This window comes from Thermobia domestica, chromosome 16 (assembly GCF_964235325.1).
Source record: "Thermobia domestica chromosome 16, izTheDome1.hap1.1, whole genome shotgun sequence".
In the NCBI taxonomy this organism is placed as follows: Eukaryota; Metazoa; Arthropoda; class Insecta; order Zygentoma; family Lepismatidae; genus Thermobia; species Thermobia domestica.
The window spans coordinates 93,564,273-93,585,687 of NC_137469.1; the positions used below are offsets into that span (position 1 = coordinate 93,564,273).

Genomic DNA, 21,415 nt, shown 5'->3' on the forward strand with positions numbered 1-21,415 from the left:
CAAATCAACCGTTTCCGGTTTCAACGTTAATCGCAACGTAACAAAAACGCTAATAAATGGCATCAAGTTGTCCTTTGGAATAGGCTCAGCTACTCAAGAACAGATACCATCGCCACTCATATTACTCTACTAAAACCGGAAGTGGTAGAAATTTACTACTAATTTCCGGTTTCAACATTGATAGGCATAGAACAAAAACGCTAACAGATAGCGCGAAGCGGTATTTTTGAACGGGTTCAGCATCTCAAGAAAATGTATCATCTCCATCCGTATTACTCTACTAAAACCAGAAGCAGCAGACATTTACTACTGCTTCTGGTTTCAATGTTGCATAGAGCAGCGGTTTCCAAACCTGTTTACCGGGCGCCTCCTTCATGAACTCCACATACTTCATGTTCCCTTCCCCTTCTTACCACTGCTTGGTATAACCCTTTTATAATTCCAGATGCATCATTGAATTCCCAAATCCTCAATGATAATATTAATTTAAAAAAAAAGTTTCGTTTAACAGTGTAAAACTACGGTATATTTTCAAACTATGCAAACTTAATACTTAAAGTTGAAGTAGTACATCTATAATTATTTGAATAGAGGAATACTATCAAAGAACCTGTTACTCGCACGCAGAATTCATATTAAAAAGCCATTACTCGCAATTTCTTTCTGCTTTTAATGTATGAACATTAATACTGAAACCGGAAGTGTTAACTGGTATATATCACTTTCGGTTGCAATAAAGAATTAATATCAGAGGCCAAACATTCTTGCAGTACTTAACCCATATAAAAAAAATGCTTGTAACTACTTATTTCTGATATATCCATTATGCGATCAGTGATGTACACAGAAATCGTAGATTTTCACCACCTCCGGATGAAAGTAGACACAAAACTCATCCTTCGGACGCTGAATGAGTGTCAATAAAAACTGCTATTTGTACATTTGAAACATCTCTGGTTCTAATTAGAGTGGAGCAAATAATAATGATATGTTTTCTTGAGACGCTGAATTGTTTAAAAAAAAAGTATTGCTATCTGTTACTGCTTTCGTTCTATAGCGATAAACATTGAACCAACCAAACAAAAAGTCGCTTTGAACAGAGGGTTAATGGAGAAGATGGAACATATTCTTAGTCCCCTGAAATGATTGCTTAATACCACTTCTTGATATCTTTGACTGTGTTTGTTCTATGGAAATCAGTACTGAAACCGTAAATAATAGTAAATTTGAACAATTTCCAGTTTGGTAGTGTGTGTGGATAGTCATGATATATTGACTTGAGACGCTAAATCGTTTGCAAAAGACAATAACAACGCAATGAGCCCTTCTCGTTATATACTACTGTTTTCGTTTTATAACGATAAACGTTGAAACCGGAAATGGTTAATTCGAACCACTTCCGGTTTGAACACAAGATTAAGGGAGACGGAACCTATTCTTGAGTCGCTGAATCACTTGTGGAAAATCGACTCTCCATACCTCTTTGAAGTTTTTGCTCCGATACCTGTCGACAGGCGGAAACAGCCGTTCTGTAAGACTTCCGACACTTATACATACCATAGTTTGCAATAATAATAATAATAATAATAATAATAATAATAATAATAATAATAATAATAAAATAGTAATAAAATAATAACTGAAGCGAGCGTAGCGAATTTCGATCAGCATTTCTGCATCTGTTCATACGTCTCTTGTAGGTTACTCTCGTAGAACTTAGCGATTAAAACTTTGTATGACCTTTATTTAATTTGGATAAATAACCTTGATGTTCGGGGTTACAATCAGTCAAGAATACTCTGGGTTTTATCACCAGCGTATTGTTCAGCTGGAACGTTGGTAAAAGGTGTTGGATGCTGATGAAGATTGCTTCAAAACCTAAAGGTACCTACCGTTTACTGTATTGCTCTTTGTTTATCACTGCTCTAGAACGGCAAAGACTTTTTTGGTAACCTTTTATTTATATATATATATATATATATATATATATATATATATATATATATATATATATATATATATATATATATATATATATATATATATATATATATATATATAGTCCTTACATCACCTTGTTCATTTCCTGTTTATTTCAATTATTCTACTCAACGTTTTTATTCCGAAAACCTGTGTTTCTCTCAGCGATTTAGCGTCAACTTTTACGTTCATCCAATATATCAGACTGTCTTAAAAATGTATCTTTACGAAGAAGAAATATTAAAACGCAAAATATAAACAGCAAGTACTTCCAACTCGAACTGAACGTACAATGTAGTTATGAAATGCTATGTTATAATACACAATTTCTCTACAGCATCATTCAGATAAATCTCACCTTGAATTAAAACAACGTAATAGCTCGTATCCTGCACTTCACTATCACGTGACGTTCAATCAACAGTCCCCTTCACAACAATTACCTTTGTGTGCAACTTCCTGTTATTTCTAGAGCAGCACACAAAGTCTAGATTTTGAATTAAACTTTTTTTTCAAATAATAAAAGAAACCTTTTTATCTCATTTTAACCATTTGCATCAAATAACACTAAACACGTTTCTATAGTAATCGGAATGTTCGTATTGACCTTGCTGTAATAAAGAATACCAGAAAGAGTCCTTCCCGCTGGCGTAAGGGTTAGTTTTGGTGCACGGGTTCTGGGTTCGATTCCCAGAGGAAGGTCCTTATAATTTGAACGCACTATGATAGTTAGGATTCCAGGTCCACGTCTTATACAGTGTCGATACTAAAACCGGGCATTTCACTTCAAGAAACAAGAATGTCAGAATGGTATTTAACCCTCCAAAAGTCGCGTCCTAGTTTCATAACTGAGAGGTCGCGCACGGTCTTTTGGACCGTGCTGGTAAAACTAAACTTAAACGAAAACAATATATTGATAATACTATTTATATTACCTTGACATTATTTTTTAATGCATTTGAAGTTTATTTAATGATTTATTTTCCTCTCATACAAAAAAAAAAAAAAAAAAACTGTAACTTCCAATAATACGTGAAGAAAACCACCGGTATTTTCTGTCATTTGTAGAATTGAGTACAGAAATGAAATTCAGTACTTTGAAACTTTTGTATATGAGTACTGTATTAATTTTCGTTAGCATGTTGGACACTTGAGTGACCAATATTCTCATTAATAAGGAGAATATATTTCAAAATACACGCGCTTAAAATTGATTAGGTTATTTGAAAAGAAAGTCAATAATATAATGATTCCTTATTACTATTCCCTCAATAAACAAACAACAACTAAAGGAAAATGATAAATCGCGGAGGCTCACTGGTAGAGTATTTAGCTCTGGCAAGTGGGCTCCCTTGTTCGATCCCAGCTCATGGCAAAAGGGCTTTGTGGTTTGATAACTCGTGTGCTCGGGTTCCCTTGAGTTTTTCTCGTTTACTCCCACCTCCGTGATTGCACCATTATTATTCATCTCATTATCACCACCTTCCTAAGTCTCGATGCATAATTGCAAGATGTTAAACTCAGAAAATTAATAAATAAATAATAGAAAGTAATAGTAAGTACAAAAAACAGTTAGTAGTAGTGAATATATATACTATATTTTGATCACAACTCAACATCTTGAATTTGGTTTTATTTCACTAGTGGTAAGTTTCAACTTCACAATGAAGATTTTTCAGACCGTTTTACTCGTTGACAGTGATGATTTCAGGTGTTGGCATGGCGGATTCAAGTCCCCAGGAGCAGTGAAATTTACCCGAGATAAGTTTACGATTGGATTGAAAGTAGATTTCCAGTACTTTTGTAGTGCTACTTTCATTCCTAGTTTATTCACAGTCACTATCTGAGTAAATATTTTGAAATTACAATTACACGTGGAGGTCGTGTGCTCTCTACAGATATACACGCTGATGAAAATTTGTCTTCGGTTTCCTGTTTTTCTTCGTCACAATGGTACCATTTTTCGGGAGCATTTCTGTCATTAGTGGGTGGTGGAACAGTGTTAATTTCTGAACTCCGTTATTTTGTGAAGCTTAGTGTTGTGTTCAGATCATGTATTTTATTTAGAAGATGTCATCTCAAATATTCACCGTAATGTTTTTTGTTTTTTTTTCTCAAGCTTTTTCACAAACTACTTATATTCCAGTTTACTATACTGTCCAAGCACAATAAAACTATTCAGTCCAGTGTTTAGTAGACTAACAAAATAGTATTGTCCATCGTTTCGATGTTCGACTCGCTGAACAACGTCCTTTGATCTCGTCTAGTGTCCACTCCTCCTTTAGTAGAATTATAAAATGTAAGCACAAAGTGCTTTCTCTGCTCTTCTGATTGTGGAAGGATGTTCTCGGTAGACAACAGCAATATGGATCTACTTCATACAGCATAGAGTTCGTAAGAAATACAGTACATCCTTCAAATAATGTATTTGCAGCATCTTCTCTCTATTTCACTACAGATAAACGACATGCTAAATTACATTCGCTCGTCCTATGGGTTAGGGTAGGATAGCGTACGTTCCATAACGTCTTATTATCTTTTCCTTTATATTAGAACAGATAAACTTGGGTAATCTATTTCAATATTGTGTTGTCACCAACTAATTCAGTCATGATAACAACTTCTACAATATCTTTTTCATCCTCAGAATCCAACATAGAAGTGAGTTCTATTTCAGACAGATCATTTAAATAATAATAATAATAATAATAATAATAACAATAATAATAATAATAATAATAATAATAATATCCTTGAAATCGGCCGCACTTCTCTATAACTTACAGAAAATCCAGAATTTTGTTAACTTGAACCAGCACATTTACGGCATAAAATTTATTTGTCAACGCTATCTAAGTGGCTTGTATTCTTTTTCTTCTTTGCCACCCATGTATTACGTTCATTCGTCATTCAGAAATACCACTAAATTCACAAAGAAGGCAGCAAAACATTAAAATAAACGAACAAGGTTAGAAAATATTGTTTCGACCGAGTTACTTTACCTCGAGGAGTCACGCACGGTCGAAAAGACCAGTTAGTGAACAAACATCCTTTATTACATGGAACTGATTAGAACTAAAGAAAAACAATAAGTTTATATATGTAGGGGACGAGTTCACATGAAGGTATAGAAGGTGATAGGTAGATGGGCGCAGTGATCTGTAATCTATGCAACATAATTCTTCAGCACTGTCTTTAAGACCGTGATGCGACCTCAGAAGGGTTAGCAAATAATAATAATAATAATAATAATAATAATAATAATAATAATAATCTTTCAAAAATAATCCTTGGATAGTTTATTTTTTCATTAATTGCAGGTTAAGGTATCTTATAACATCCAATGCCGTATTAAACATTACGCAGATATCAGCTGATCACACTTTAATGGTAGACTACCACAGCAGGGATCGAACCTATCATCACTTGCCTATGCCTACTTCTATTTCAAATTGACCTTTCCCAAGTGAAACAGAAAAAGACATGGTAGCTAGGTATTAGAGCCCTCAACTTTGGTGAGCACGGTTCCTGGCTCCATGTGAGTTTGTAGTAGTCAACATCGCGTTCACGACTTTCCTTGCTTCCTTCTACTTTTCCCATTCATCAACTCTTTAAATATGTTTGGATGAATTTTTAGAGAAATAATATGTACTTATCAGAGAAAAAAGTGACTACCTGCGCACACATTATAAACCCCTATATGAATTTCTTTAAGTGACAATTTTTATTATTCTTTATAAGATGCTGTATGCTGTTTTGAGACAGGATTTTCCCCTGATCCCCCGATTATCCAGAAACTGATTTTTCCACAATCATTCAGTTGCAGTTACTATCAATTTTATTTAGTCTCCACGGATAAATGTGGGACGTTACACTAAATATTTAATTTCATTTCAGGAACTGGGAAATTACAAATAATAGACAGAAATAGAGAGGAAAGTATTTGCAAAAAAGTTCTTCCATTTACCATACTGTCGGTGGTGGTAGAATGCTTACGTTGCCAATGAATAGGTAAGGGTAAATTGATATTACTATAATGATACATATGCCCAACTAAGTTACTATTCACCATTAAATTATTAGCGTCATAATATTTGTTTCAGGATGCCCAGGTTCATTCCCAATGGGAGTACATTTGTTAGAAGGTACGTCAAGATCTACAATAGCATCTCGGCAATTGTAGAGCAATAATAATAAATCAATTCCACATCATCATCATCAACAATGCAGGTACTCTGTCATTATTGGCAGGTTACTTGGCGCAACTGTGAAGTTTCCATGCTCCACGGTCCTCTGCTAACCCTCTCGTCTTTACGTACGATTCTTCAGTTTTGATATCGCCCATCAATTGTAATCTTCTTCGTCCCCTCCCTCTCTTTCCTACCACCATACCCACTAGCACGTCCATCATGATACAGTTTCTTCTTAGCCAATGTCCCAATCAGTTTCTCTTCCTCTTCTTAATAATATATATTTTTTTTCTCCCCTATCATTTCCTGTTTTCCGCTCGATCCAGCTTATTCTCTTTATTCTTCTCAACATCCACATTTTGAAAGTTTCCAGTTGTTTTTCATTATGTTTGCGTAATGTCCATGTTTCTGACCCATACAGTACAATACTCCATACGATGCATTTTATGTGTCTTTTTCTCAACTGTTTATTTAAGGTCCCACAAAATAGTATTTTCTTTCTAAAGGTTTCGCCATTTCTATCCTTTCTTTATATTTCACGTTCACACTTCATATAATCACTAATAATACTACCCATGTATCGAAAACCAGCCACATGTTCTATTTCCTTTCCTGACACCGATCACTTCGTTCCAATCACCATGACTTTTGTCTTTTCCCATTTATTTTCATTCCATATTCTTCACAGCCCTTCCTCAAGTTTTCTAACATATTATTGATTTTCTCTTCAGATTCCGCAACAACCGCCATATTATATGCAAACCGTATACAGCTAATCATTCTACTTCCTACTGAAATACCGTCTCCATTATGTAGGCTCTTTTGGACTATCTCTTCTCGATAAATATTGTTGGCGAGGGACAGCATCCCTGTAGAACTCGCTTTCCAATTGCACTCTCCTCTGTCATTTCCTCCCCTATTCTAACACTTACTTGTTGGTTCATATACGAGTCTTTGATCTTTCCATTCCAACCCAACCTTCTTCAGAACTTGCAACACTAATTTCTAAAGTAACAAAGTGGTGGATATACTTATAGAATAGAAATAAAATTCCCTCTTACACTCAAGATTCAAATTCCTGAGCGAATTGTCCTGATTGAAGATTATTTTAGTTTATATCAACACACGCCAGGCAAATACCGTGATAATACCTCAAGTTCAGAAACCAGATAAATTATTGCTTTATTAAATGGATGTTCTAAAAGAAATATATAAACTGAAATATTGGAAAAGGATTACTTTCTCATTTTCATTTGCCAATTTGCTTTCTTATAATAGATTTTACGATTAAAGGGCTTTTGTGACATACCATAATTGTACTGTATTTCACATACTCCACCAGATACGCAAATTAAATTAGAAGGGTTCACGATCTGTTTGCCGTTAGTGTTAAGAAGATAGAAGTATTGGGAACTTCCATTTCCAAGTGAAACATTCTCTATTAGTACTTAACTAACACACGTAGAAAGACATTTTATTATCTGTTTATATTAATATGCAAGTATGTACTACAAAAACAAAGGGAATATAGTCGCATTACTTTCTATTCAATACTAGCTGAAATGCCCGTTCTTTGCACGGGAAGAATTAGGTTCATGGAAAATACTTGATCCTCCTTTCCCCCTTAGGATACATATATCAATGAAAATGCAGTAATAAAAATTCCATAAGATAGGGCCCTATTCTATCTTTGGTATGAATTTTTAACCCCTCCCCCCGCTTTCTTAGGATACGTCCATTAAAAAAGTTACATGATAAAATCCCAGCTTGAGCTAAATATTAACTATGCTCTAAAACTCATTTCAAACTGTTCAACCAGTTTCCCGCATTTGATCACAAACCGTTATCGTCGATTTAAATGTGAAGAAAGAAATTATAGAAAACGCCCTCTTTCTTTCCTTGAAATTGAAATTTTCAAAAATAGGAAGTGACGCGTCCCCTTATTTTTAATGAGGTGTTGAAATACCGAATTTCATCTTCCTAACTTTACGTGGTCATGAGATACTGTAATTTTTGCTGAAATTTTGAATCCCTTCTACTTCCATTACGATGCGCCCTTTAATCAAAGTAACACAATAAATAATAATAATTTAAGTTTCAAAATTCGTTTCAAACTGCTTAACCGTTTCCCGTGATGTGATCAGAAACAACAGGCAACATCGCTTACAAAAAAAAAAAAAAAAGCGACTGTCATAGCTGCCGTTTGCAACAAGTTCCCCACTGTACCCACTAAAGCGTTTACTCCTAGTTTCTGCAGCAGTTTCCAACCGGAGAGACACTTTTTTAGCATTGCTTTCAATAGTACGTACTATGATGCTATTTACTCTAATAGTACTCTAGTACTGCTGGACGAGGCTGTCAAGGTATTTTTGATATTTTAGACAACGAGTTTGATCGAGTTGAATTGATTTTGAGTTCAACGTCCCTTTCACCAGCAAGGCTATACGAGACGGCCTTATTGATTAACGTGGAACCCGATCATAAGCTCCCACCGGGAATGGAATCCGGGTCTCCCATGTCAAAGGCGCATACACTAACCGCTTAGCCATGAAAGAGCTTCACGACGTCAATTGATTGTGAAATTTGATAATACGTTTTCTTTCGCACTCCGTTGTCCCTTTGCCTTTGTGCCCCTTGTCGACCTGTGTGGCGTTTGCAATAAATAGAGATTAAGAAATCAGATGATATCTTTGTGAGTAACCTGTTTATGTACCATTGCAAGAGCGATCACACTAATAGTACTTAGCAGACGTGTTACTATAACTGAAACTACGGCGTACGAATATATTTTCGAAGCGGTAACATGAATCCAGCAAACAACAATGCACTTATTGAGCAAGGTTCTAGAACACAGGTCCGCTTCCCATTTAGCTGTAATAAAGACAGAAAACAACGTGCCCTGTGGGGCTCTAACACGCCTTCACTCGCTAACGCTCGCTCGGCAATACTATATGAATTTAATACTAAACTTTGATACAGAAAGGAAGCAACCTAGCTAACTAACCTATGGGGGGGACCAGTGTTCTAGAACCTTCCCCACTTATTGTGCAACTGGTAAACTAATGATGCAAGACAGTATAGATGTAGGCTGATATTTAGTATCTCCCCCAATCTAAGTAGTAGGAGTAGAAACGGGTTAGAAGCTCCGCAGGGGAGCTGGTGGGTTCTATTCTCGACATAAAATAGGCAAATTGAAGACACTAAATATCATCCTGGATATAATCCGTAGGGCCATGCTAAATCATCTCTGCCTACTCAGTTCATAAAATAATCGTAAGCACGAGCTTACTCTTTAAAAATAACAATACGACAGCTTTTTCGAGTCACTGCATAACGAACTCGTGCCATGCAGTAAGCGTATAGGGGAGCCAGCAAGAGAAGGTCTCTGACAGCTCGCAGTGACGATGCCACTACTCATATGCCAAGGCTTTTTTCGGTGCATCTATAGTGGCAATTTAATTAATTGTGTAAGACAAAGTGACCATAGTTGGTAACACTAATACCAAAGTAAGGGCTGCAGTGTCCCTCTGCATGTGGTAAGAAACGTCAGTGACCATTTCTTGCTGACCCTGCTACAGATCAAGAAAATATACCGGTATACTCCTCGAATGTATAAAATGAAACCAGTAGTACACATATCGCTTTATGATTACAAACTAATTCTTGTCATTATTACTGAACTTCGCGAGAAACTGTGTGCCTTAGCCGGGGATCGCAACCCATGCCGGTCGTTAATTATTATCCTTAGTACTTCTCACCCAGAACAGCCACACACTTTCACTCTTGATGGTAGAGAGTTGCTACCTATATTTCAGAAATATATTCAAATAGTATATTATTAACAAGAATTCCGTATTTACATACCATAATCTGGATTTGGTTGAACTGAAGCAATTCTTAAATATTCACGAAAATTGGTTACCGCTGGATCTTCTTTTGCAGCTGCCATTTCAAACGTCTTCCCCGACACCAGCCAGCCTACGAACACAATTTACACGAAACGTCACAATGAAAAAGTTTCAGTAGTTAATATTTATCGCAGGTTACGTAATTAGAAACAGTTAATGCATATCTGTGACATTATCTGAATCATTACGTAATTTCCTTACATATACTTTCCATATTATGCTAAAGCACACGCAAATACGCTGTAAGAAACACTGATCATCTCTTCATTCTTATTTTTCACTGATTGGATGATATGACAACACACACCCACACCCACGAGGTCCGTGTATTCGACCTAATGACATTCAAACACATGACACGCAGATAGTCAATTGTTCGTAATGCATCACGATTGCCAAGTCCTCTATCTCCACCCTCCAACCAATCAAACAGCTCACGAAGAGTGTCACAGATAGCTGTTACATCGAAGCCATGGAAATACAGTAACAATAGGTGTAACTAGATAAGACCCTCGAATATTGTTGCCCTCTGGAATACCATTGGACCACAGATTTTTTTTTTTCCAATTCTCTGAATTATGGGGGTCATGTTCCTCTCAGCGAAATATCCTAGTTACGCCAATGACCATAATTACGAACAAATAATAAAAGTTCTATGCTGTATTTTAATTGTAAATACTTTCTAAAACTATAGTACATATTATAATATTGAAATTTTATTAGGAGAGTACCATAAGTTTCGACTTTATGTTTCACGACAGGAGTAAAATAATTAATAGGCCTATATAGGCTTAAACGACTACTTTGTTAGATTGGACTTTAGTATTATTTTCAACACCGAGGTCGTAAGTTCGATGTTCCATTAATTTGGGTTGTCTCATATTGGGAACACACAATATCCCGACTTTTAAAACTAATGATAAGTTTTGTCCTCATTTTATTAAGCGTATAGGCCTAGAATACAGTGACGGTCGGTAAATTGTGATAGGCCTACTGAATGTTGCAGTAAGAAAAATCAGAATGAAACAAAAACTGTAAATTGTACACACTTTATTTACGGTTTTTGCAGGGAAATTTGACGCATACTGGAAATCATATCTGGTGCAAATAGCAGTACTGCTGTGAGTTGTTCTGTGAACTTAAACTGGGCTTCAATTTCGCAAATTATAACATCACATACTTCTCTTACTCTCTATTTCGTTGTGCTGGCATTTTCCCTCTTTCTTGATTCTTCCATTGTAAGCTCTACTTCCTTGATCCTATCATTAAAATTTGATCTTTTATTATATTAATGTATCTTTCAAAGTTTGCAATGGTCTGTTGTGCAGAAGAAAGATCAATTTCACTCTCTCAAAACTGCCGAAACAAACTTTTACTAATGGTGTTACTTTGTTAAAGATAATTTGAGAAGCGTTATAGTAGTCATAAATGGGTGTTTACTTTTATTTGTTCTCTAGTCTACTGCATATTTTACTCACTATTATTATTATTATTATTATTATTATTATTATTATTATTATTATTATTATTATTATTATTATTATTATTATTATTTTACTGTAAGATCACCAGAGACGCGAGGATCAATAAAAACTAGAACCATGGCCCCATTCTAACCCATCACTATCGTCATTCCAGAATTTATACCCTACTCCTGACACTGATTAAAAAATTTACACTTGTAATAAAACAGGCATATTACGAGGGGAGATTAGAAAGTTTGTGGCTTGATTAGGAAAGAAGCAATTATTTTATGTTGGCATCACTATGTAAAATTTCATTTCTTTATTGCTTCAGGTGAGGAGCTTATAAGGTGCAAAGTCGATGGAAGTGATGGAAATTTGTGACATGGAGTAAATCGAGCATCAAGTTGTCATTAAGTACCTACACAAAGAAGGCTTAACACCACAGGAAATTCATATGGCCATGGTAAAGGCACTAAGAGATTCCATGGTGGAAAAGTGGATATCTGAGTTTAAGCGTGGCATAAACAGCATTGAAGATAACCCCCGCAGTGGCTGACCTTCAACATCGACCACTACAAAAAATTTTAATAAAATTTGTGACCTGATTTCGAATGACCACTGAATCAAAATCCGAGAAATAGCTGAGGCTGTGTTGGCATTTCTGTCTTCCATCATTAATACTCACTTTCTCCCCCAATTCCTATGTTTTCATTGTCCTTGCTGCACGCAAATGTTCTTCGTCTTCAGTTGACTCCAGTCCATCCCTGAAACGCCCATGCCATAGAATAGAATAGAATAGAATACTTTATTAGTCATTAGACAACATAGTTGCAATAGACTTCGTCCAGAATAGTATTTAAATTGTAAAAATTATTGAAATGTAACAAAAAAAGAAACTATGGCTATTACTAATTGACGGTTAATAACTAATTGAAACTATTACTAACAGTTATAACACAATTTGCATTCTTCATATTTACATATTTACTCGCACGGTGCAAATGTATCACCGACTGGTGGTAACGAACCTACTGGGCCCATGTGGGCTTGCCATCAACCGTCACTGATCCATTAACCAAGCCAACCATCTACGGAAAACAGAACTCAAATTTGCCCAAATAAGAAGATTCCAGCGCCTCTTCCATCTCAACTCACAGTCCGGTATCCAGGCCTGCAGTTCATCATCCGCATCCCATCGTGAAATAGGTTGCGAACCACAAACTACCGACACAGGACATCGACCTACGAGTGGAGCTGGCAATGAGCACCATGAAATCTTAATTTTGTCTGTAATGGCCCTACCAAAATTTTAAAAAATCTCATAAGAATTCCAAACAGAATTTAGTAGCGCAACGGAATTTTTTTAAAAAAAATATCCAAACTGAGATTTTGATCAAACTGGTAGGGGAAAAAATGAATTTCTGCAGGCTCGGCTGTTTCAACCTCGGTCACACTAAGGAAACTCTCTTTTCTTCGATTCACATCAATTTACGTTCATTTCATCAGTATAAGAATTGTGTACGTACTGCTCTTAACCTTATCCATATTTCACATACTATTAAAATACAACTGTTCTCAATTTTACTGCTTTAAAACTAAATGATACGTTCTTGCGCTCGAAAAGAAAGATATTACTTCACGGAATTTATTTAACATCAAATAGATGTCTACTTCCTCCCGGTGCAGTAGCGTAGCTAGAGTTTTTTCAGGGGGGGCCAATGAAGGGCCCAAGAAAATTTTGAGGGGGCCATCTCCAATATATATATATGTATGTATGTGTGTGTGTGTGTATTCAAGGTGAATGTTTCCATCTTTGTTGATCATGATTTTAATCTTTGGAAAACAGTGAAAATATAAGAATTTAGTACCTCAAACAACTAGGACTCATTAATGCAATTGATTTCTAACATAAGTAAATAGTTATTTAATCATGGCGTTTAAAATATGTGTAGCTGGTTGACTTAAGTGGAAGCAAACACACTTTTACAGGTAAAGAAAATAATTTATAGGTTCATGCCTCTACTTGAAGAGGATCTTTCTATTCGTGTGGGCAGCAGCAAACTTATCCACAACTTGTTAAAGATCTAACGATTTAGCAATTTTCTTCTCAATATAAAGTAACACTAAGTTTTTCCACCTATCATGAGTCATTTAATTTCCGTATACAAGTCTTTAATCTTTTCAAAGAAGTGAATTACCTTTCACATGTAGCACTAGAAACTGATATAATCACAGAGATGATACCTAGATTGTAGGTTTCTAGGAATGCGTTTTTGTAGACACAAAGATAAACGAAATTCGTTTAGGAATCAGCTTTGGTTTTCTTCTCGTCTTCATACAACTTAATTGTTAGAGCAACCCACATTAGGCTTTATTTCTTGTTTAATTATGCTTTTTTTAAATTATGCTTTATTGTTAATTTCAATGATTATTTTATATTAATCGTGTATAATTTATAATATTTATTATGCATTAACTATTCTAAATATCTTGATCTATTTATTGATATTTTTTGCAACTAGTTTCTCTCATGTTTAATGAACTTTCTACTTAATTCATTGTAAAGAGATGTGCTTTGCTCGAATAAATTTTTTCTATCATTTGTGTGCGCCTTACAGGTACATATATACAGAAAGGGAAAGTAAAAGATGCCACCAAAAAGTACAGAAAGTGCTTAAGTTCAAGAAGTAAACATAACAATATAGTATGGAGTTCTTGTGTACTATTCATTGTTGGCGGAGAAATTTCTTCTTTTACTTTTTTCCTTTCTCCACATCAAAGGATTACACCGAAAAGTTTACAGAAATAAAAATAAGCTTTTCATTGTTGCATTGTTATGTTCTCAATGATTTTCACAGTAAATATTGGTTTTAAAAAATATTAACACAGTATGTTAAACTTTCAGTTAAAGAGAATTTTCCAAGAATTGTGCTATATATTTTAAATTATGCTTTATGCTTTATTTTCTAAAATTATGCTTTTAAAACTAGTTTCTTCTGGACCCTTAGACAATCACAATCATGTTCAAGGTACCAACCATATGTGTAAATTGCTGTTATGCTTTATACGCTTTTGGGTTGGTCTATTAATTGTGTTTGGATGGATTTTGAGTTCTCACTTTAATGTTTGCAGATCACTCCATAATGCTGGATTATAGGCTCGACAATGTTGTAATTTAAAAAAGTTTTTACTTTTTGGATGTAGAGTGGTGATTGATCTGATGATTTTGCAACATGATACAAAGCGGTTTTCCATATCAGTGATTGTCTATCAATAGTAGGGAGAAAAATGTATCTTGATAGATATATTATCTTTAGAAAATTCGTTTTCTGCATCCAATGAAGGAAAAGATTCATCCAAAATGAATTTGTGATATTTCGATGGCGGATGTCTAGTTCGTTTCCACGAGGAACCCCTATATTCTATTTGTTTCCGGCTCTGGAATTCGAGACCATTTTCTTTGCACATCTCCAAACATTCTTGGTAAATTTGTACGAATATTGTTCGTTGAGAGTCATATTCACCAGACCTCATATTGGACAGCGTTTGAACTAGTGTATCTACAAGGATCAAACCTTCTGACATGTCTGTATCTACTTGAGATAAGGCGAAAAAACTCAAAGTTATAGCATGGCACCAGTAATCTTAATCTTAGCAGCCCGAAAACATTCCCTCGTGTACAGATCACACTAATTTTCCGGATGGAATGATGGAGGTAAATAAATATCAGAAGTTCCAGATTTGCTTTAATACTTCATGATAATATAATGTGTTGAAAACAGATTATATGAAAAAAAAAAAAAGGAATAAATGGATATGATAATTTGTTTAAAAAAAAAAAAAGTGATGTTGGCCGCCATGTGCATAATTCTGATGCACAAATAGTGGGGTGCAAAATACCATGAAATATGGCTTGGCGGCTAACGTGTTAAGTGAATTATAAGAAAAAGCCTTGAAAAGTAATCAAGAGGAACCATTAATATGTTTTTCCTCTGTTATAATAACCTGTCCTAAGGGACAACGGTGATAGAAACTAATGAGACTTTATAATTGCAAAAAAAAAATCATAAAGTACTTAATTTGAAATTAAAGATTGATAACATTTGGTAATATAATGGGGATTCAGGCTGGCAGAGGGGGAGAGTGAAAACGGAGGCAACAGAGACTTTTTTTTTTTTTTTTTTTTTAGCCATGTGCAAAGAGATTAAACTTTGACTTCGGGTGAGAGGTTACCATATACTCATGTGAGTTTCAATTGCTACTACTTGTAAAAGTTAGCTAAGAAAGACAGTCTGAACATAGTTTTAGTTTCCTAGCGTAATTAGTTTTTGTGACAAGTAACTCGTATATGCAAATACCATCGTTAATATCATCTTGTATGTTAGAATTGTCTTTGTGTAAATAAAATTGTAATTAAGCATTTCGAGGTAAAACAAGTCCTTTTACTTAACTTTTACAAAGAAAAGATTAGAACTTACCTCTTATGCACAGATACGACGGCGTGGGATACTGTCGGTCAGTAAATAATATAATCTGAAGTCATCTACCATACGTAACTAAATATAATTGATTAATCATTTTTATTAATCAATAAATAGTTGTTGGTAGATAAACTCATAATAATAATAATAATAATAATAATAATAATAATAATAATAATAATAATAATAATAATAATAATAATAATAATAATACCAAATTATTTAATGGATGCTATGTATTTGTTCTATGTCGCCATAATCAATGGAAATCAATTACTTAGTGTACGAAGACTTTTTTCGTCCAACACAAGTGTAATGTTTTACTACTTGTAAGTATGCATATCACATTTTAGTATGACTTTCAACATTGAAGCGAATGAGAATGCCGACTGATTTTCTATTTTTCTGGTTGTTTGTCAAAAACAAAGGAGATAACTAGATAATGAACAGAGGTTAAAATGAATGTCCAGGTGGTGAGGTCAATGCAAGCATCCCACAGATTTCCGTGAATTAGATCTTCCCTACTACAAACTAAAACGAGTGGAGCTATTTTATTCGGAACGCAACGGTATTCTGCAGTTCGTAACTTTGTTGTCGAGAGATGTTTTGGAAGTAGTTTCACTTGTAGCCACTGGCAACTCACCGTTTGTAGACCTATAATAGCATCATCTGTGTGTGGGGGGGCACTAGGGGGGCCAAGAATTTGAGCAAGGGGGCCTGGCCCCCCTTGACCATCCCTTGGCTCCGCCACTGTCCCGGTGTCGCTTAACATGTTTTTGTTTTTCATCCGTTTAGCCGTTTTACAAATAAAATGAAATTTTCAAATTTGAAACACACTGTTATGGCTTATTCTGATCAGGTTTTTGGCCACTGCGGACGTCATTATGGACGGAAGCACTTTAAATTTTGCTTACGCTCGTTTCTTGATATTCCACACTTCTCTGCCAAGTTCGGTCAAGAAACCAGATTTCGACATCGATAGCTTTCCTTGTAAGAGAAGACAATTATGAAGCACTGGTACCAAGCTTTCTTGAAAAATTGCGAGGCACAAGGGTGAAATGTGTAGGGATATTTTAAAATTCATCCACTGTCTGCATTTCCATTTGAGTTATTTCTCTGAAAAGTTAGATGCTGAAAGCAATGAAAAGGGCGAACGTTTTCACCAGAACATTTTGCAGATGAAAAACGTTATAAAGGGAAATGGGTATAACCACTAGACCAGCAGAGATTCTTCGTGGCTAAGCGATTGGTACGCGCCATTGGCGTGGGAGTCCCGGGTTCGATTCTCGGCGTGAGCTGATGTGGTTCGGGTCGTGAGAGCCCGAAGAAAATTTTGTAGGGGGAGGTGCTCAAATCCTTGGTTGCTATATTAGGTTTGACACGTTTTATTTGTATTAAGAAAATCTTAAGAAATTTAATACATTTTCGTGAGCCACGGAGGGGCTCGGTCCCCACCCTGCCGTCCCCTTCAGGCGCCCATGGTTCGAGTCCCATGTTAATCAGTAGATCCCGTTTGATATAAACCTCGCTGCTGAAAGGGACCTTAAGCTCAAAATCAACTCAACGCACTAGACCAGCAGGAAGAGCGCAATAGGGCCTATACTGTATATATATATATATATATATATATATATATATATATATATATATATATATATATATATATATATATATATATATATATACATATATATATTGGTTCTACAGATCTTGGTGCAAGCTACCTGTTAACCTAGGGCCCCGCAAAATGTTCCCGATTGGGCCCCGCACCACCTATGGTCGACCCTGCGTACCAGCAAGAAGAGCAGATTATGCGTCCGTTCCCAAAGAAATTTTTTGCCATACGTTGGGTTGAAAATACTGAAGTTGCTGATAGAGGATTAGAAATCCTTAAGAACTTAATTAAGTATGTTGAAGTAGCTAAGATAGAGAAAAAAATCCAAAATCTTCAAGCTACGAAACTATGAAAAAGATTTTAGAAAATAAAATGATTGGTCCAAAATTAGAGTTTTTTAAATTGCTTGCTTCTGAAGTTGAACCACTTTTTAAAGGCATTTCAGACCGAACAGCCTTCTAGAATTATCAAACATAATTGCAGCTGTAATGAATAGATTCTTTAAGCACGATGTACTGGTTAAAACTACAAATATCGCTAAGATTAATGTGACAGATTCGGGGAACTTGGTTAATGTAAAAAATGTTAACTTGGAATATGGTATTCGTGATGCTATTAAACACTCGAAAGATATACTTCTTTTCAAACAGAATTGTCGGAAATGTTGCAGGCATTTTGCACAAACTTACTTGAAAGACTGCTTTGAAATTACAGTTCACCAGGAGTCTATCGTTTTGTGATCCCAACGTAATTTGTAGAAACCCAGAAATTGCTATGAAACGACTTTATTCTTGCCTTGAGATGTTTGTCGAAAACAAGTGGATTTCTGGAATCTGTGCTGATCGAGTAAAAACAGAATTTAAAATTCTATGTTCAGATCCAGTATTTCTTGGAGAGGCGAATAATTACTCGAGAGCAATACGACTTGACACATTCTGGAAAAGTGTTATTACATCTTCTGAATCAGAACTCATATCATTCCTTAAAAAGACTTTCGTACTTTTACATGGTAATGCTGCCGTAAAGAGAGGTTTTTCAGTAAATAAAGAATGATTAATTGAGAATTTATCTCAAGAATTACTTGTGGCACAGAGATTAATATGGGAAGGAATACAGAATGCTGGTGGTGTTGAGAAGGTAGAAATTACAAAGGGATATGATTCATTGTGTGAGAAATGCCCGAGCGAGATACCGCGAAAGGCTTGAGCAGAAAAAACAGGAGGGACAGGAACATGAGGAAACTAGATTGGCGGAGAAACGAAGAAGTGAATTAATGAAGACCTTGGAAGGAAAGAAGAGGAAAGTGCTTGATGAAGCTGAAAAAGAAGCACTGTTGCTTGAAGATCAGGTTCACATATGACAAAAATCTTAAACGTTAATATCTAATTTTTATCTGTGTTTGTGCGCGAGTGATATTGGTGTTATACAGTTTCGTGAGTGCTGGAGAGAAAGGCTTGTAGAGATGAAGAGGTGCAGTTCCTTAATGAGACACACAGTGCAGTACAAAATCAATGTTTTAAGTGTGATAGTAAATTCAAAAAACTAAATTTAAAAAAAAAAATATTGTGTTAGATAATTATATGGGTCACCAAGAGAACCATTGGAAGAAGAGAAAAGGTAAGTTGCTTATTTTATTACATGAACATTTTCACATCTAAGAGTGTTCAGTGTTCACTTAGAATATCACTTTAGGCACTTGGTGTAAAATTATGACCTTTCTGTATAATTAGACTGCTGCAGAATCATAAAAACTTTTTTTTCTAACTTAATAGCACTACCTGGAAAATTTACATGCATTTGACCTGGAAACATGGAAAATTCAGGGAATTTCGTATCTCGAGATGCACACTAACCCTGTAAATGCAAGTGCTTTGGCAGTATTTTTGTTCTTGTTATTTGTGGACGATCATAAAAACAAACCTACGTTGGATGAGACAAAAAGTGATCGAAAAATGTTTGAAATTTTTGTTTAATATAAATGTAGTGCTAAATTATATTTCCTCAATATTTGTATGTTAATGACAAACTTTCGTAATCTTGGATTTGTAAAAAGAAGTGTGACTATTACATATTCCATAAATAATAAATAAGTGAACAGTTTTGTGGTAATTCTTGATGTATTTGTCATTGCCCACTCAGTATTCATGTATGCCCTCTGTAAGAAGTCGGGCTGGCTACTGCCCTAATCAAATATCAAACCTTAGGAGTTGGTGCTAATCTCCTTTACAGATATTTGGACCTCTTTAATTGTATATCCACGCAACCAACTAGATACATTGTGAAAGTATATTTAATCAGATATAATGACCTCCATTGGTTATTTAGATCAATCGATCAAATCCTACCAGATTACTTCTGTGGAGTTATTTGAAGGATATCATAAGGTACATTTATTCTCATGATAGAAAACTGAATCATGCATTAGTTTTCTACATAATCTCCCTGCACTTCAACGCACTTTTCGCAACGTTTCACAAGTTTTTTGATTCCGTCGGAAAAAAGTTTTTCGGTTGCACCTACCGCATCAATGACTTTTGCATTGGTTGCAAATCTTCTTCTCCTGAGTATTGGCGATTTCATCCACTGTGATTCGTCATGTTCCTATCACCATACCCTCAACGACTTTCAAATTGCCCTCAGACGTTGACATCGATGGCCTGCAAAATATTTCCTCGTCACATAAAGAAGTTCTTCCCTGTTTGAAACGCTCTATCCATTCGTAGATCTTGCTTCGCGATAAATAGCTGTTACCACATTGCGCTTGCATTCGACAAATAATTTCCGCAGGTTTAACACTTTCCGCAAACAGAAAGCAAATTACTGCCCTCATTTCCTCCTTGTTATATATCGACAATGGAGTTGCCATGTTTAACGGTCTGCTATACTTCAACGACTAATGCAAGAATTAGAGTGACACGTTGCAAAGAAATGTTGCAGACGACACTAATTCAGTGTTGGAGACTAGCAGTGTTACCAAACCATAGTGCGAGAAATTGCAGGTCCCTTTACTTTTTGACTTCTCCTCGTATATTAAGAAATCTCATCTCTGGAACTCAAATGAATCGAAAGAAGATTGGCCATCTTATCTAAAGAGCTGCACCACAGTAAGGTAGGGTGATTTGTATAGACCGAGAGTACCTCGTTCGGCATGGTGGCTAGCTAAGAAATATGAATTTTTAACACTGCGATTAACTTCTGTTCCTTGGTTATGCATTATATGCTCGTACTGTTCTAAATGATTTTGTCTCTTTCAGTCTTATATACTTGCATTTATAATGTGTTTTTCACCTTTATGGGACACCTGTATTGTATTGTGGACTGATTTTATCATCTGATTCAGTATGTTCTGAAGCATGGTATATCCTCGATACGCTAGTAGTCTGGGAAGGAAAAAGAAAAAGAAAAAATGGAAATAAAAGACAAATTTAACTATGTACATATTTACATATTTACAAAAGACTATGTACATTTATACATATTTTACATATTTACATTCTATTTACAATAGACTGTTACATTTATATACAGTGTATACAGCATATTTACAACAATAGTAAGATATTTTACAAATATTTACATTATATACACTATATATGGCATATTTACAATACAACACTAAGATACGTTACAATAATTTACATTATATACATCATGTAGGAGTGTTTACAATTATTTTTTTTTGTATTTTTGAAGTTATTCAACTTTTTTTTAAAGATTTTTGAATTTTTTGTATTTTCTATTTTTTTTTTAATTTTTGTTATTTTTTTAAAAAAAG

General features: G+C 35.1%; 1 protein-coding gene across 1 annotated transcript in view; it reads right to left on the reverse strand.

Annotated features, from left to right (window-relative positions):
- Positions 1-10,423, reverse strand: part of LOC145673247 (aminoacylase-1-like) — a 57,924-nt gene extending 47,501 nt beyond the window's left edge. The window contains exon 1 of the mRNA XM_081742761.1: positions 10,035-10,423. Coding sequence (XP_081598887.1) covers positions 10,035-10,119 — 85 coding nt within the window. The 5' untranslated portion in view covers positions 10,120-10,423. The remainder of the gene's footprint in view (positions 1-10,034) is intronic.
- Between the last annotated feature and the right edge of the window lie 10,992 nt (positions 10,424-21,415).